At 45.7% G+C, this 17,532-nt stretch overlaps 1 protein-coding gene across 1 annotated transcript in view; it reads left to right on the forward strand.

Moving 5' to 3' along the window:
- The first annotated feature begins 312 nt into the window (after positions 1–312).
- The window catches only part of ABR (ABR activator of RhoGEF and GTPase), a 191,604-nt gene continuing 174,384 nt past the window's right edge, over positions 313–17,532 (forward strand). The window contains exon 1 of the mRNA XM_043903297.1: positions 313–1,547. Within this exon, the coding sequence (XP_043759232.1) occupies positions 491–1,547 (1,057 nt within the window). The 5' untranslated portion in view covers positions 313–490. The remainder of the gene's footprint in view (positions 1,548–17,532) is intronic.

Raw genomic sequence — 17,532 nt, forward strand, 5'->3', positions numbered from 1 at the left:
GCGCAGCGGGACTGGCCGGGAAGGTGCGAGTCGGGCCCACGGCGGCAGCCTCCGGGGTGGGCTGCTCCGCAGGCCCGCCCAGCCGGGCGCTCTCGCAGCCTCCCAGCTGCCCGAGCAGCCCAGAGGCGCCCGCGAGGCTCCGCCCCCGCCGCGGCTTTCCAGACGTCGGAGCCGGGGGGCAGCCGGGCACGGAGCCCGGGCCGCAGACCGCGGGCTCCTCGCGTCCTGCCCCCGGGGGCGGACCCAGGGCCCCGGGGCCCCCGCCTCCACCGCCGCCGGTGGCCGCTGACGTCAGGGAGGCGAAACCCAGAAGAAGAAAAAGGCTCGAGGGCGGAAGGGGAAAAAACTTTATTATTATTGTTTTTTCCCTTATTTTCTCTCTGGAGCAGAAGTGAAGGGCTGACTGCGTCAGCGCGAAGAGAGCCGGGCGCGACCCCAGCCCGCTGCGCGCGGAGGCGCTGGGCCCCCGAGGCCCGAAAGGGCGCCTGGCATGTGGGACCCACAGGACTTTGAGCGCCACTGGCGGGCCGAGTTCCCTGGGGAGGAGGTGCCCGTTATGCAGCTGGACTCGGTGCTGGACATGGAACGCGAGCTGGAGCGCAGCAAACTCAAACTGAAGTGGCTGCAACAGGTGCTGGCCGAGGAGAAGTTCAAGGCCGTCTACCTGCAGGCGGCCCTGGAGAAGCGGGACCTCGGCTGCGGGCGCCCGGAGGGCGGACTCGGCGACTGCGGGGGGGCCTCTGCGGAGGAGCCGGCGCCGGCCCGACCGGAGCGGGAGCCGCCGCCGCGGCCGCCGCGCGAGAAGGAGGGCGCAGCGGGCGGCGGTGATGGAGACCACAGGGGCCCCTCGCTTCCCGACCCGGCGGTGGCCGCCAGGACCGAGAGTACCCGCTACGCGTGCCTGGACCTTCCCACGTGGCCCCGGGCGGCGGGGGCCGGGGGCGCGGTGCGCAGCCTGACCGCTGCCATCCACCAGCAGCTCCTGCAGCCTCGCCTCCTCTTCAGGCCCCGGGAGGACTGCGCGCCCCCTGGCCACCATGGCACGGCTCCCAGCGCCAGTGGAGAGGAGCGGTCCGCCGGGCTCCGCGCGGGGCGGGGCTCGGAGGAGGGCGAGGCGGACGCCGCCTCGGGCGCGGATGATGGGGGCGACAGCAGTGACCACGATTTCGAGATGGTGGATCTCAACGAGAAATTCGCCCTCAGCCAGTTGCTTGTGGCCCCTTGCCGGCCCGGGACCTGCGATGAGGCCGAAAAGCCGGCGCGGGCGTACGGTTCCCATCGCTTGATGCACCTGATCCTCGGGGGCCGGCGGCAGGTGCGCGGGAGTCGGGACCTGGAGCAACTGGAGGCAGAGGCCAAGGACGGGCGGGGCTCGCCCCCGGCGGCAGAGGAGCCCCCCCGGCGTCGGGCTCGCGAGCACCTCCCCCAGTGGCGGCGCAAGAGGTTCCTAGGGCTGCCCGAGCGGGACTCGCCCAGCCACAGCTCGCCCGAGAGGGGCAGTGACTGCAGCCGCAACAGCTCCGACCACGAGGACGGCTCCTTTCCAGGTAGGCGCACCCCTGCATGCATCCTCTCCTCTTGTATCCTGTATCTTGAATCCCCCACCCCTCCCTGGAACACCCTGATGGTCCTGTTTGGCCTCAGGCGCCTGAGCAGAAGGGAGATAAGATTTACGTGTTTACGTTGAAGGCACTTGTAGTACTGTAAAAAAAATGGTAGTGCAAAGTGGATTTCGGTTGGGCGAGTTTAAGAAAATAAACATTACGACGATGACAGGGGGTGAAAAGATGATGCCCTCGACCACACCGTGGAAGGAATCTTTCATTTGGGACCTCAGCCTTTCTATTTCGTTGCAGCATCACTGCCACCCCCACCTCCAACTCATCCTCTCAGGTCGGTCAGATTCCTCGGCGCAACAACTGATAAGGTATCCTTCCCTCCACAGACTCCAGCGGTTCTCATTTCCCCAGATTCCTCGATATGGAAGTCTCAAACTTCCACTTAATTTTCTGAACGGCTCTCGCATCTTCTCCAGCCTGTAACTTGTGTTCTGGCCAAAATGAAGGAAGCTCTCACTTCACTTCATAACCCTCATTACCCCCAACCTTTGCTGACTGTCCTCTTCCTAAAAGGCAGCGCCTGGTCTGTTAGCTTCCTAGGAGCCTGAGTGGGAAGGGGAGGGCTTAGAATCCTAGAGTTTTTTAGCTGGCAGAATGGCCAGAGATCATGCCTGCAGTCAGGCCTTCATTTGATAAAGGAGGAAACCTAAGCTCAGAAAGATTAAGTGCTTGTTGGAGCCAGCTGGGACCTCCCCTGGGGCCTCCTGTCATTTTCTTGTTTCTCTTCATATCTGCCCTCTCTTCTGAGGACAGGACCTGGGCTTTGCCATCTTGTGGTGGAATCCCCTTTCAGTGGACAGCACGGTGCCTTGCATATAGTAAGTGCTCAATACCGTATTCATTGAATAAATGGATGATTGCATTGAATTGAATGCAGTCTTCTGGCCACCCAGCTCCCCACAGGTTAGGAATGGGAAAGGGGCCCAAGAGGAAAAGACAGATAGGAATGTGGGCTGTCCTGTGACCAACCCTTTGCTGCCCCAGGGACTGTCAGAGTCTCCTCAGCCATAGGGAAAGCATAAACTATCCTCTGGTTGGGTCAAGCCAGGAACTTAAGATGTTTTCCCTGTTCAGTGAAGGATTAAAAAAAGAAAGAAAGAAATCACTGATGCTGGGATTCTTCCAAAATCTCCATTATTAGATCTTATCTGGGTGAGCTTGCATTTGAATGAAAAACTGTCCACTTTGCTAAAAGCACATTTGGAAGGGCCATCAAGTCATCTGTTGTGATCAATTACACTTATTCATTAGCAGAGATTGGCTGCTTCTCCCATAGGCAATGCTTTTGCTGCCCATGCTAGTAACATTTTTATGTGCCCCCTTTAACTTAGAGTCTGAAGATTTCATTCTAGTGCCAAGTTCCAAATGCCCTCCATAGAGACTACCCAAGGGGCCCAGGGCCGCTTTAGAGCTGGCTGCAATCCCGTCTCCCCCCAGACCCACATCAGTCACTCTGCCCGGTGTGCCTGAAGCACTGCTCTTCCCCCAGGTGGTGGTTTGATTTCTGTGCTCTCCTCTCTCCTGAAGGGCACTCTAGCACATAGAGCACCTTGATTCAGATTGGGAACTCATTCCCTCTGCCCTAACAGTTTACAAGAGGTGGTCTCTCTGGGTGGACCAGTGATTAAAAAAAAAAAAATTCTCTTCCTCTGAACTGAAGACTCCAGCCAGGGCTCATGTCTGGCACTCCTGGCATTGGCTCAGGGTGCCTGGGCTGGTTTTCAGGCTCCATTCCAGGACCGTTCTGCAGGGCAGGCTTGTGTAGGGAGCTCTTGGAAAGCTGCATGTGGGGGCTCTGCCTCCTGTTTCCCAAACCTTCCTGGTGAGGAAACAAATAGAGGTGGACATGCATATTCATGCAGGCATGCAACACATCCATGCACGCCTGTAACAAGTATACACACATGCACATGGTCATATACGAGTGTCACGCGCACAGAGTCTAGGCAGAAGAGCCTTCAGACATACAGAGGGTGCTGCAGTGGAGAGGTTAGAGGACAGGCTTTTCCAGCTGTGGGTGACAGCCAGCCCACTGGAATCAGCGTGATGGGGAGAGAAAGCGTCATAGGCCTTCTCTGGCTGCCTGCCCTTGGCCTTCCCTCCTTCACTTCTCTCCATAGCTCTTGCCAAATTACCACCTCAGATGCTACAATTTTGCATGTGGATCTTATTCATTCTCTCTCTCTGGTAAAATGCAAGCTCCAAAGGGCAAGGATTTTTATCTCTCATCCCCTGACATAGCCCCAAAGCCTAAGAGTTTCTAACACATAATAGGTGTTCCATAAATATTTTTTGAGTGAATGGAATAGAATGGAAAACATCAGAGTGCATTGCACACAGTAATGGTGAGTGGTAGTCTGCTTTAACTTTGTTTCGGTTCTGTACACTTGTGAATGTATACTGGATGCTGATGTAGAATGTATTTCATGCTAAGGGCTGGGTCAAAAGATTTGAAAATACTGATAAAGATCATGGGCTCTGAAGCTAGACTGCTTGTATGTCCTTGGGAGAAGTTATTTGAATTTTCTGTGTTTTGGTTTTCTCATCAGTTAAATGAGAATAATAAACACAGATTACATCATACCATTGATATGAAGAATAAATGAGATATCATTTCTAGAGGGCTTTGAACAGGGCCTGGCAATAGTAAGTACCCATAGTATTAACGAACTATAACTAATTACAACTCTGGGTCGTTTTCTTTTTTTTTTTTTAATTTAATTTAATTTAATTTTATTTTTTTCATTTATTTTTTATTAGTTGGAGGCTAATTACTTTACAATATTGTAGTGGGTTTTGTCATACATTGACATGAGTCAGCCATGGATTTACATGTATTCCCCATCCCGATCCCCCCTCCCACCAGGGTCGTTTTCTTTAAGTCAGTGCTTCAGAGCTTTCCACTCTCAGATCATTCTGGATCTCAGGTGGTTTGGTTTTTTATAGTGCATGTGTTTTTTTTTTTTCCCTAGCCAGGCTCTGACTCTTTCTAGAACCTTCCAGAAGCAGGGCAGGACCCAGGGCAGAGTGGTGATCTTGGCTCATGAGGCTGTCTAGCTGGATTGGCCCTCAAACCCCTCCCTCTCCACCAGGAATCATGCCCATTGTTGCTACTCAGAGAGCCTCGCCCCATCGGGTTTTATTGCACAATTCAGGCTTTGCCTTCCTCTCAGAGTTTCAAGGAGAGAGAGCATGTGAGACCTCACGTAAAAAGGCCCAAAGGCAGAAGTGCCTCCCTCCTTAGAAAAGGGTCGTTTTCTCTTAGCTGAGGGGCAGACCCCCATACCAAGACACATGTGAGTTTGTTCTACACGTAGACAAATCAGGGTTTAAGTTAGAATGCCAGGTCTTCTTTCTTTATTTTTTTTAAGTGTTTATTTGGCCGCCACAGGTGTTAGCTGCATGGCGGGGTGGATTCTTAACCCCTGGACCATCAGGGAAATCCCTAGAATACCAGTTCTTTTAGCATCTTCCAGTTAGCATCTTATTGCCCTGTTGGTACTGAGGCCATGGATGGCGTGAATGAAGGTGGTGATGTGAGTGGGGTGGGGGTGGGGGTTGCAGAGCTGGAATCAGCCACGTTGGGTCACATGTGCTGAGAAGACAGACCCATGAGTGTGCCCAGGCTCAGCCCTGCAGCAGATGTGAGGCCGTGAACAAGCCGCTGGCCTTTCCACATCTCAGTCTCTATTAACAGAAATAACAAGAATAGCTAACGCTTCCTGAGGGCTTGCCTTGTGCCTGTTCCTGTTCTAAGCATTTTACATGTATTAACTCATGTATACCACAGACCAGTTTCGTAAGACAGGCCCTATTACTGTTTCCATTTTATGTATGAGAAGCATGAGGCTCAGAGGGCTTAAATAAACCTGCCCAAGGTTACCCAGCTTGGGTACCTTGGTAACCCACAGGGTTACCCTAAGTGGCACTTAGGATTTGAATGCACGCAGTCTGACTTGCAAGTCTGTCCCTTTAAACACCAAGCTATACTGCCTCCAATGATAGCATTTACATCTCAGGGTAGTTATGAAAATGACATACAATAAAATACTTAGAGAGTTGACTTTATTCACACACAGACCTTTAAATGCATATGTGTGTATATATGTGTATTCTTTATTATTATTTTGTCACTAAAGTCCCCAACAGACCCCAGTTCATCCGCTGAGGTCAACCATGAGGGCTGCTGCTTGCCCATGGGACTCCTTGTGGACTTAGCCTCACAGGTGAGCAGTCTGCCTGCTGGATTTTAGGTCTCCCCTCCTCAGCTGGGAGCTCTTGGGCTCCCAACAACTGCCCAGCCACGTGTGGAGGCCCTGATATTTTCACTTTCATGTGGGCATACTTCTGTATCACCCCTGCTGTCTGTCACCCTGGGTGACATGTCCTTCTTCAAAGTTTATGTGTCCCTTCTGTAGACTGTGATGTACCCTCTGTGACACGTGGACCAAAGTGCACTCTCCCACCAAAAGCCCGCGTCAGGCATCCTTTTGACTGGCAGTACCATTCATCTGGTGTTCTGATTATCGTTCAGATGACAAAGTAAATATCATTAATATTTTAAATTGGTAGCTTTTTTTTTTTTTTTTTGCTTGCATTAAACTTGGCTTAGTGGAGGATAAACAGTCTTTTTTTTTTTGCCGACCCTCAAAAATCCTTCATTCATTCACTCATCCATTCCACTCAACAAGGATTTACCCGGGTCTTGCTTTGTGCCAGGTCTGTGTTAAGGGTCAAGACTGCAGAAGTCGGTGACCTACCCTCAAGATTCTCATTGGCCTTTTTGCTTCTAGGGTAGAAACTTTTTTGCTTCTTCTCTTTAGATAAAGGAACAACTTTCCAGCAGGTAACTTGTTAAATCCTGAAATGAGTGACAAAGTAAGGCCTGTCATTTAGAACCTCAGTGACACTCAAGGGCCTCAAATGAGAAAGGATTTTAGATTTGGTCTAAGAGTCTTCCTGTGCCTCCCCAGGCAGGTGAGGATCCTCGAGCCCTAAGAGTAATAACCTCAGGGTCACACATTCATGACCCTCAAGCAGGGTCCAGGAGCCAGATCAGGGCTCTTTCCATTGAGGCCTATGGTCTTTTCTTTCTTGGAATTTTAAGCCGAGAATGCTTAAGATGTGAGTCCTGGTGAAATCATAGTAACAGGAGCAGTAGACTGTCTCATTTAACCTCATTTAGTGGCTGGAACGGAGAAGGCAATGGCACCCCACTCCAGTACTCTTGCCTGGAAAATCCCATGGACGGAGGAGCCTGCTGGACTGCAGTCCATGGGGTCGCTAAGAGTTGGACACAACTGAGCAACTTCACTTTCACTTACATGCATTGGAGAAGGAAATGGCAACCCACTCCAGTGTTCTTGCCTGGAGAATCCCAGGAGGGGGGAGCCTGGTGGACTGCCGTCTATGGGGTCGCAGTCGGACACGACTGAAGCGACTTAGCAGCAGCAGCAGCAGCAGTGAGTGGAAGTTATTCTTCTCATCTATAAGTGAATATTCGGAGGCTGGGAGAGGTGAAGACATTTACCCAGCCTCAAACAGCTTGTGGTGGAGACAGCATGGAACTTGGGTCAGTCTTACAAAGCTGACACTTCTAGCTTCCAATATGTAAGGCTTTCCTGGGCCTGCTGTGGATTTCCAGATTTCTCTACTTGGGAGGCCCTGGCATCAGATTCTGCCAGGCTACCAAGAGAGACTTTTTATTCTTGATCTTCATGGGAAATATATTTCCTACTAGGTACTCATGTTACCTAGTTTATTTGTAACCTGATGGGTTATTTTCTCTCTTCCTGTTAGTGAGTAATGAGATTTTTGCTCCAGGAAGAATTCCTTGTGTTCAGCGGATGTGTCTGAATGTCTTAACTCAAAAGTATTGAATTTTCAGCCTTAGCTGTGATAGAGTAATTTTTTCCCCCTATACTGTGTTGTGGAGAGATATTAAAAAACTATTAGGGATACAGGATCTGGTGGTTGGCTACAATTCATTTTTAACTGAAGTGATGTGGATGGTATCACTGTTTGCTTGGTTTTCTAATACATGTTCCCTGCCCCTCTACCATCTTAGCACTATTCACACTTCATGAACACCAGCCAGCCAGCCAGGTGTGGGTGAGCTTGTTAACAATGTCTTCCTCCTCTACAAGTAGTAAATGCACCCAAGCCTGAAAACTTTTCCAATCCTCTGATCTGTTTTTCTTCTGATGAAGAGTCTATTCACAAATACAGTTGGCTCTGTATTTGACTCTGGGTCTTTGTGTATGTGTGTGTTGTTGTTTTTAATTAATTTATTTGGCTGAGTTTGTTCTTAATTGTAGCATGCAAGATCTTTTAGTTGCTTCGTGTGGGATCTAGTTTCCCTATCAGGGATTGAACCCAGGCCCCCTGCACTAGGAGCTCGGAGTCTTAACCACTAGACCACCAGGGAAGTCTCTGGATCTTTGTGTTTTGAAGTCGGGATCTTTATACCTTTTCCTGGCTTTGAAAGAATGGTACAAACACTTTCTGCATCTGAAGAATGGGCTGGATGTTGCCTAGCTTGTAGGGTTGTATGGCTTCCCTTGGACAAGTTACTGACTCTCTCTAAGCCCCAGTTCCTTGTCTGCCAAATGGGGGTGATTATGATAGAACAATATGATACTCTTGTCATGAAGCTACAGTGAGATAATGTGTGTAGAGTCCATAAGCACACAACAGGGCACATAAGTGTTTAATAAATCTTAGATGGTGTTATTGTTACTGTCTTAAGTCCAGGAACTCTCAGTCTGCTGACCCAGGCCATGGCTCACACTTATATTTCTTCATGGAACGAAGTTCCCCAAGCCTCTTCATCTGCCTCTTTCTCTCCTTTCTTACCTTGCTCCAGGTCCAGTGATGTTTTGCTCCTTCAGAGGGAAACAAGCTTTCTTAGTCCTCTGTGGTCCCTAATCCTTCCCCAGTCAAGCCCTGTCTCCACTGCAAAACCATCATCTGTCTTCTCCGTATTTCCTGTTCTCTACCCTCTTGGCTTCAGCCGGTGCTCATTCTTGTCAGTGTCTTTTCCAATGCTTTTTCTGTTATTTGAGATGCCCTCCCTCCTTCTCTTCCCCAGTTGTGAGTCCTTCCTTTAAGGCCTGGCTTTTTCTGTGGAACCTTGTATTAGTTAAGATATGGGTTTGCTGCATTCAACAAAACCCCAAAAAAGTAATAGAGAGGTTTATTTCTCTCTCATATAAAGGAATTCTAGATATAGAGTCCAGGGGAGAATGGCGAGCCTATAATTGTCAGGAATCAATGTTTCTTTTTGCTTTTCTGTCTCCAGGTTGCCTCATGGTCCAAAATAGCTACTGAAAATCCAGCCATCACATTCTTTCTTTTTTTTTTTTTTTTCTCTTTTCTAGCCATCACATTCTTATTTCAGACATGAATTAGAAGAAAGGGAGAAAGGACATAGGACTGAGTAGCAGCTGCTGGTCTGCCTTTTAAGGCACTTTCCTAGGAACTTCTCTTGACAGTTTTTGTTTAGATTTCACTAGCCATCTCTAGCTACAAGGGAGGCTGGGAAATGTAGTATTTTATCTGGGCATATGGCCACCTCAAATAAAATAGGGGCTCTGTTGTAAGGAAAAATGGAAGAATTGATATTGAGTAGGCAACTAGCAGCTTCTGGCACAAGCCTCTTCCAAGTACTCCAACCCATCTTGTGGTTCTTAGAGTGAGCCCCATACTCACACAATTGTTTTATTATTGTGCCATCTATTGATTCATTGACCCAGTTAACAAATAACAACTGAACCACTGCTCTGTGCAAGGCACGATGCCTTTTATATGTTTACTGTGAAGTGTTGCTCTCAAACTAAGAGGTTAGCTGGCTCCTTGAAAGCAGGGATCATAGGTTATCCTTCTTTTTCTCCCTCACAACAGTATCTGTCTTTCACAAGGCTGGGTGCACAGCAGGTACTTGATAAGTTGTTGTTTAGTCGCTAAGTCATGTCCTACTCTTTTGTCACTCCGTGAACTGTAGCCCACCAGGCTCCTCTGTCCATGGGATTTCCCAGGCAAGAATACTGGAGTGGGTTGCCATTTCCTTCTCCAGGGGATCTTCCCTTGATAAGTAGCCGGTTGATTTTCTAAGAGTCACAAAGGAGAAGCTCAGTGTAGACTTAAATTCCAGTGTGGTACTGTGCCCGACAATTCTGCTTATGTAAGATTTGTTGTGGGTTCAGTCTGGTTTTGAGGAACCATAGCAAGAGTGGGACCTGGGTCACCTCTGAACATCAGGGCTGCGTGTTGTGGCCACACGGACTTGACCAGGTGTTGGGGTGGATTTGGCAGTTTAGGAAACGGTTCTGTTTGGATTCTAAACTCGATTTATAAGCAGAAATGTCTGTGCCTGACTGACTGACTACCACTGCTCAGTCTGTGTAGCTGTTTTTTCCATCGCGTGAATCGCTCCTCTTATTTCTGCACTGCAGAGCTGCGGAGTAAATCTGCAGTCTTTCTGCAGTGAGCAGAGCTTTGGTTCGTGTTCCTGTCTTCCCATTTGATCCCTGCTCTTGTCTGCCTGAGATAAGACTGTCTGAAGGGAGGTTGCCTAGAGCTTATGTCACGTCTTGCCGTTGCTGCGAAAATGATTGTTTTAAAATTTGTATTGGCACTTAGGAAGAAGGAAACTAGAAGATATTTTGCTTCTACTACCTGCAAGGCACTGTGTTACATGCTTAACCTATGTGATCACATTTAATATTCAGAACAGTCTGCGGTTCTTTTCTTACTATAAAAGAGGTAATACAAAAAAAAAAAAAAAGAGGTAATACTATTCTCTGTTTTGCAGTTGAGGAAACAGACCTGTTAACAAGCCCAAGGTTGCTTAGGGCTAAGTGGTGGGATTGTTTATTCTCCCATTCAAATAATTAACTAATTAATTACTTATATTGAGAGATCATTCACATGCCATAAAATTCACCTGTTTAAAATGGACAGTCATGTTCTGTACTATATTCACCAAGTTGTGTAATCGTCACTCGATAATTCTAGACCATTTCCACCAGTCAAATGGGACTGTTTTGAGTCCAGGCTTCTACAACTGTGCCATTTCCTCTTCTAATTTGCCACATGCAGTGATTTAAAATAACTAGACCGGCTTTGGGGGAACATCAGGGCTAGTTTGGGTGAGATATGTACATAAAAAGAGCATCGCCTGTGAAGTCGCTTTCTGTCCATGACTCTAGCAGTCCTGGTATCCCTTTGAGTTGCTGCAGGATGGGGCTGGCTTTAATTGCTCTGGGCCCCATCCCTGCTTGTGTTGCCTGAACTTGAAGCAGGGGGCAGAAAATCCCTCATTCCTGCCCTGGGGATGTGATTGACATGGCGGGAGGCACCCTTATACTGACCTGTATCTTATTTGTCTCTGCAGCCCCAGAATGTCATAGTTCTTGACATATAGGAGGTGCTTATAAATGATCATGAATATGCAGAGGTTTATTCCATTACCTCTAATCTAAATCACTGCCATAACTTATTGTTCTGCCCTTAGCCTTTCTCCTCCAGCCCCAGTTATCTTCTGCATTAAAGACGAAGTGATTATTCTAGCCCCTAAATCGAATGAGATTAGACAGACTGAAGTGATCATACTAGCTGTCTGGCCCTTTAAAAGACTTTCCCCCAAGTCCTACCTAGCAACTACTACTTCCATGCTATTGGTCAACACTGAGCAGTATGGCCTGAGCTGCCAGGAGGGCTTAGAGAATCAGGAATTTTCGGTCTTCAGCATCTATAGTAAAGAATGTTAAGGGAAAAGGGGAACTCTGAATGGCTTTTGGAAAACCAGTCCAGTGTTGGCCCCACAATCCTTGCCTGAACTTGAACATTCATTTGAACAGTTATAAAATGGATTAAAATGGTTTGCTTCTCTGTTCCCCTGCTGGATTTCAAGTCCCTAAATTGTGTACATTAGAAGATGATCATTTTAGAAAATTCTCGTATTCCTGCCTCTAACACAATGCTGGCATATTGTATTTATTGAACAATAAGAGAAAGACTGTGGGCTTCCTTGGTAACTCAGTGATAAAGAATCCACCTGCCAATGCAGGAAACATGAGTTCAATCTGTGGGTTGGGAAGATCCCCTGGAGAAGGAAATGGCAAGCCATCCAGTATTCTTGCCTGGGAAATCCCGTGGACAGAGGAGTTTGGTGGGCTACAGTCATAGGGTTGTAAAAGAGTTAGACATGACTTAGCAACTAAACAACAAGAGAAAGATTGTTTATTTTTCAAGTAAGAATTTTATGGACAGACTATTGGGGTCTTTAGCATTTAACACCTTTTCATTTTCTCTGCCTCTTCTTCTTCTTTAGCTCCCCTTCTCCTCCTCCTTTTTTTTTTTGGACCAGTAGGACCAATCGGTGACATATTCTAGAGCTTATGATTCTCAAGGGCTGTGTTGTGCTTTTTTTCCTGATGCCGTTTTCAAACATCACCATTTTCAAACATCACCATTTCAAACATGCCCCAGGGAGATTTTGAAATGTGCCCTCTGGCTTGCTACCATGTCCACCCTAACTATCGAGAATTTGCCATTTTGCATCCCTCTTTCTGATAGGAGTGTGTTGTTTCCTGAAGGTGGTCAATGCAGTACTTCAAATCTGCCCAGCTAGGCCTTCCCCAGCTATTGAAGATTTGTGCTAGTCATTAAGACCATAAACTAAATATTTAGAATCTCCTTTGCTCTCTAGGAACATGGTAGGTAGGATTATATTCTTGATTCCCTTGAAAATGAGTGGGACTATTTGCCTAGTTCTAACCAGTGAGTTTGAATGGAAATGATGTGTGCAACCTCCAAACCAGAGCATTTAGTGTTGGAGTGAGATCCTTCAGAGCACTCTTTTTCATTTGCTACTGTAATGTATGCTGTTCCAAACAGTAGCAATTCCGTTATCCTGGATCTTGGAGGGAGGGCAATACAGAGCAGAGCTCCTATTGAACCCTCAGTGGACATGTCCTGGAGTGAGAAATAAACCATTGTTATCTTAAACCACTGAAATGTTTGGTGCTGTTTGTTACTGGAGCATTGCCTCGTTTATCTTGACTGATACAAACTCCTGACTTATATTCATACAGAAGAATGGCTCCCTGAGCCTCAAAAATCAAAGTAATGTCCTGAAAATCTCCAAGTTCCCTTCTCATAAAGGCCAAGTGGTAACCATAGCTGTTTGTTTATGTATTTGAGAGGGTGGGTCTCAAATATATGAAAAACAATGTCAGAAATGGCTGAACAGTTTCACCATTGTTTCATTCAGTGATTTGCTAGAAGGATTTATAAGACTCAGGCTTCCCTGATAGCTCTGTTAGTAAAGGATCCACCTGCAATGCAGGAGACCCCAGTTCAGTTCCTGGGTTGGGAAGATCCACTGGAGAAGGGATAGGCTACCCACTCCAGTATTCTTGGGCTTCCCTTGTGACTCAGCTGGTAAAGAATCTGTCTGCAATGCAGGAACCCTGGGTTCGATCCCTGGGTTTGGAAGATGCCCTGGAGAAGGGAAAGGCTACCCACTCCAGTATTCTGGCCTGGAGAATTTGGGTCGCAAAGAGTTGGACATGACTGAGCGACTTTCACTTTGACTTTATAAGACTCAGTAGCAGACTATACTCATGACTAAGATTTTTTTTACAGAAGACTCAGAGAAAAATCAAGAAAAAAAATGTTTGTATCAACAGACTCCAGAGAGGTTCACAACAGGCCTTTGATTGTCCTTCCTTGTCTGAGGCCATGTTGGAATGTTCTAATAGCAAACTATTAATATGAAGACATGTGTGGAATATCTTCCCTCAAAGCAGTTTGTTTGAATCTCAAGGTTTGAATTTTTTTTTTACCATAAAGAATAGATTACCTCTATGCAAATTATTTTATTTGACTGACAGAACAAAACATCAGTTCAGTTCAGTTCAGTCGCTCAGTTGTGTCCAACTCTTTGCGACCCCATGAATCGCAGCACGCCAGGCCTCCCTGTCCATCACAAACTCCCAGAGTTTACTCAAACACATGTCCATCAAGTCGGTGATGCCATCCAGCCATCTCATCCTCTGTTGTCCCCTTCTCCTCCTGTCCCCAATCCCTCCCAGCATCAGGGTCTTTTCCAATGAGTCAACTCTTTGCATGAGGTGGCCAAAGTATTGGAGTTTCAGCTTCAGCATCAGTCCTTCCAATGAACACCCAGGACTGATCTGCTTTAGGATGGACTGGTTGGATCTCCTTGGTAATAATACTTTATCCTAGAGTTTGCTCAAATAAACAACCCAACTTTATACCTAGAGGAGTTTGAAAATGAAGAACAAACAAAACCTGAAGTTAATGGAAGTAAAGAAATAATAAAGATCAGAACAGAAATAAATGAAATATAGAATTACATTAATTCTATAATAAATATAGAATTAATTCTATATGGAGTAAAATTATAGAAGTAGAAAAGATCAATGAAAGTAAGAGCAGATTCTTTGAAGAGATAAGCAAAACTGACAAAGCTTTAGCCAGATTCATCAAAGGAAAAAGAGGACCCAAATAAGTAATATCAGAAATGAAGGCAGAGAAGTTACAGCCAATACCAGAGAAAATACGAAGGATCACAAGAGATTATTGTGAATAATTATGCACTGACAAAATGGAAAACTTAGAAGAAATGGATGAATTCCTAGAAACATACACTATCCATGATTGAATCAGAAAGAAATACAAAAGATGAGCAGACCACTACCTGTAAAGAAATTAAATCAGTGATTAAAAACAACAACAAAAAACTCTCAAACACAAGTCCAAAACCAGGAAGCTTCATAGGTGAATTCTACCAAACATTTAAGGAATTGACATGTATTCTTCTCAAAGTAAGGGCTTCCCTGGTAGCTGATAAAGAATCTGCCTGCAACGTGGGAGACCTGGGTTTGATCCCTGGGTTGGGAAGATGCCCTGGAGAAGGGATAAGCTACCCATTCCAGTATTCTGGCCTGGAGAATTCCATGGACTATATAGTCCATGGGGTTGCAAAAAGTTGGACACAACTGAGTCACTTTCACTTCACTTGTCAGAGTATTCCAAAAATTTAAGAAGTAACACTTCTGAACTCATTTGATGAGGTCAGCATCACCCTGATACTAAAATCAGATGAAGACACCATAAGAAAAAGAAAATTATAGGTCAGTATTATTGATGAGCATAGATGCAAAAATCCTCAACAAAATATTAGCAAACCAAATTCAACAGCACATTAGAAGGATGGTACACCATGATCAAGTGGCATTTATCCCAAGGTAGCCAGAGTGATCTAATACCTATAAATCAGTCAATATGATGAACCACATTAACAAACTAAAAAATAAAAATTATATGATCTCAATAGATGCAAAAAAAAAGCTTTTGATAAAATTCAACATCCATTTATGATAAAAGATATCAATGTAGTTAGTATAGAGTTAACATACCTCAACATAGTAGAGACCATTTATGACAAACCTATAGCCAGCATTGTACTCAAAGCTGAAAAGATTTTCTCTGAGATCAGGAACAAGACAAAGATGCCCATTCTTACCACTTTTATTCACCATAGTATTAGAAGTCATAACCATAGCAATCGGACAAGAAAAAGAAGTGAATCCAGATTGGAAAAGAAGAAGTAAAACTGTCACTTTTTGCAGATGACAATACTATATATAGAGAGAATCCTAAAGATACAACCAAAAAACTATTAGAATAAAAGTTTTGAGACTTTTTATGAGGAACTGGTCACATGGGCACATTTGGCTAAACAGCCAATCATGGCAACCAAATATAGGGATCCTCAAAATGTAGCTACATGTGCATTACCAATCTTGATATTTGTGCACTGCTGAAAAGCATGGTCCATTGCTCCAGATGCAAAATCATGAAAAGGACACTAGAAGTTTAAAACCATGTGGATTATGCATGTGTGATCAGTCATGTCCACCATAATGTCATTGTTCTAGTAGCATATTAACTTTACTTGTGACAATGGAATGTACAGGGATTTTTCACATTTGGAATTAGCATGACACTCAGAAAAGTTCCAGAAGTACAGTGCAATTTTCCAGCGTCTTTGTCTGTTGATTAAATTTGGGGGGCCCTCCTCACAACCTACTCAACCACTTATACTATTATTTCAAATCATAAAGAATAGACTTTTTGAAACTATCAGTCTGTAATTTGGGAATACCTGACTATAATGATATGGTTTTGCCATTCTGAGTGTTTAGTAGAAGTATATATTACACACATACTTTAATCAATACAGCCCCATGAGGCTAAGTATTATTATTCTTATTCTATAATAATAATGTCTAGAAACATTGAGTCACTTACCCAATGAGTCACTCAGCTAATAAGTAACAGGGTTACGATTAGAGCCCAGCTCTTTCTAGAGTCAAAGTTACTCTACTCCATCTTGCCACTAAATCTTAATCTTTCCAGGCTACAGCTACTCATTTCTAAAATAAGGTGATTGTACTAGATGATGTTCCAGGCCTAATTTCATGAACACTAGTAAATTAGATGGGCTGGGACTCTGTACCAATGGTTTTAAGAGCTTGGCTTTGAATCAGAAGAACCTATTTTGGATCCAGGCTGTAGGCTGCTTATTATTTTGTGCCCTTAACCAAATTCATTTTTCTATGAACCTATTTTCTTTTCTGTGCAATGGAGATAACTCTATCTCACCTGATGTTGTAAAGATTAAATGAAATAATATACAGAAAATATGTAGCACAGGGCCTGGCATACAATAAGCTCTGCATAAATGTAAACAGTCACTGGTTTGGTGTTCAGGAGCATGTGGTCTAGGACCACATTGCTTGGATTTGAACCCCAAATGCACTTAATGCACTTAATGCTGTGGGACTTTGAGCTAACTGAAATTTTTTGTGCCTTAGTTTCCTTATCTTGGAGAATGATAATAGTATGATGAATACCTAATTTAATTGGTATGAAGATTAAATAACCTGATATATAAAGCACTTAGCACCTGACATGTAGTAAACAGTATATGTTGGCTAATTTTATTATTATTACTATCACAGACATTACTGGTTTGGCCATGCACATGAAATATGTGCATGAAATAGATGGTAAGAGGATTGTGCTCATCTTGTTGCCTGGTCATATCCTTAATTGAAACCCGAGGCTCCTGGAAATCCTGCAGTTTGAATAATCCAAGAGCTGAAGCAGTGGAGCGTCCAATTACGGATGCTTCCCAGCTGCAGGCCGGGGAGGAAGGTGAGGGCTCCGCACTGTGGAGCTGAGGTTGTGGTCCTATTAGAAGAAAGCCTTGCTTTGTATGCAGCTGCCTTGCCTTCAGTTTGGCTGCATAATTGTGCCTTTTTGTTTTATTTTAAAGCATCTTGAGGAATTCAGAGCCCTCTCCCGCTGACAGTCAGCGGAGAAGGCCACAGAGTGTCACGTCTCTAACGAGCCTCTCGGATGCTCTGATGGCCCCGTGGAGGCAGCCAGGCGGGGAGCGCGCACACAGGCCCGTGCCCGCAGCCACAGGCTCCCTTTGAGCCCAGGCCACCATGCAGGACTTCATTATGGGGCTCCCCATGCACCCCCAGGACCCCCCACGCCTGTCCTCATTGTCTCAGAAGGTCATGGTGTCCTTCCTGAATGCCGAGCTTGTTGGTAACCTTTGTGGGCTGGCAGTGAGAAAACAGAAATTAATTATTCATATCAGCGTGCCTGAAGGAGCTGTTGTTTGCAGAGTTGACGCTTCTTCTGGCTTCCAGACCCAGGATTCCCCGGGGCCTTTGGACAAGCGGGTAGACAGTGTGGTCCTTGGAGACAGCTGTTCTGAAAGCAGGAATGGCAAGTGGCTGGCCTGGCCCCGGGCTACATGCAGTCTGCTGATGTGCTTTGTTTGGGCTGTAGGGGGTTAAAATTT

This window comes from Cervus elaphus, chromosome 5 (assembly GCF_910594005.1).
Source record: "Cervus elaphus chromosome 5, mCerEla1.1, whole genome shotgun sequence".
NCBI lineage: Eukaryota > Metazoa > Chordata > Mammalia > Artiodactyla > Cervidae > Cervus > Cervus elaphus.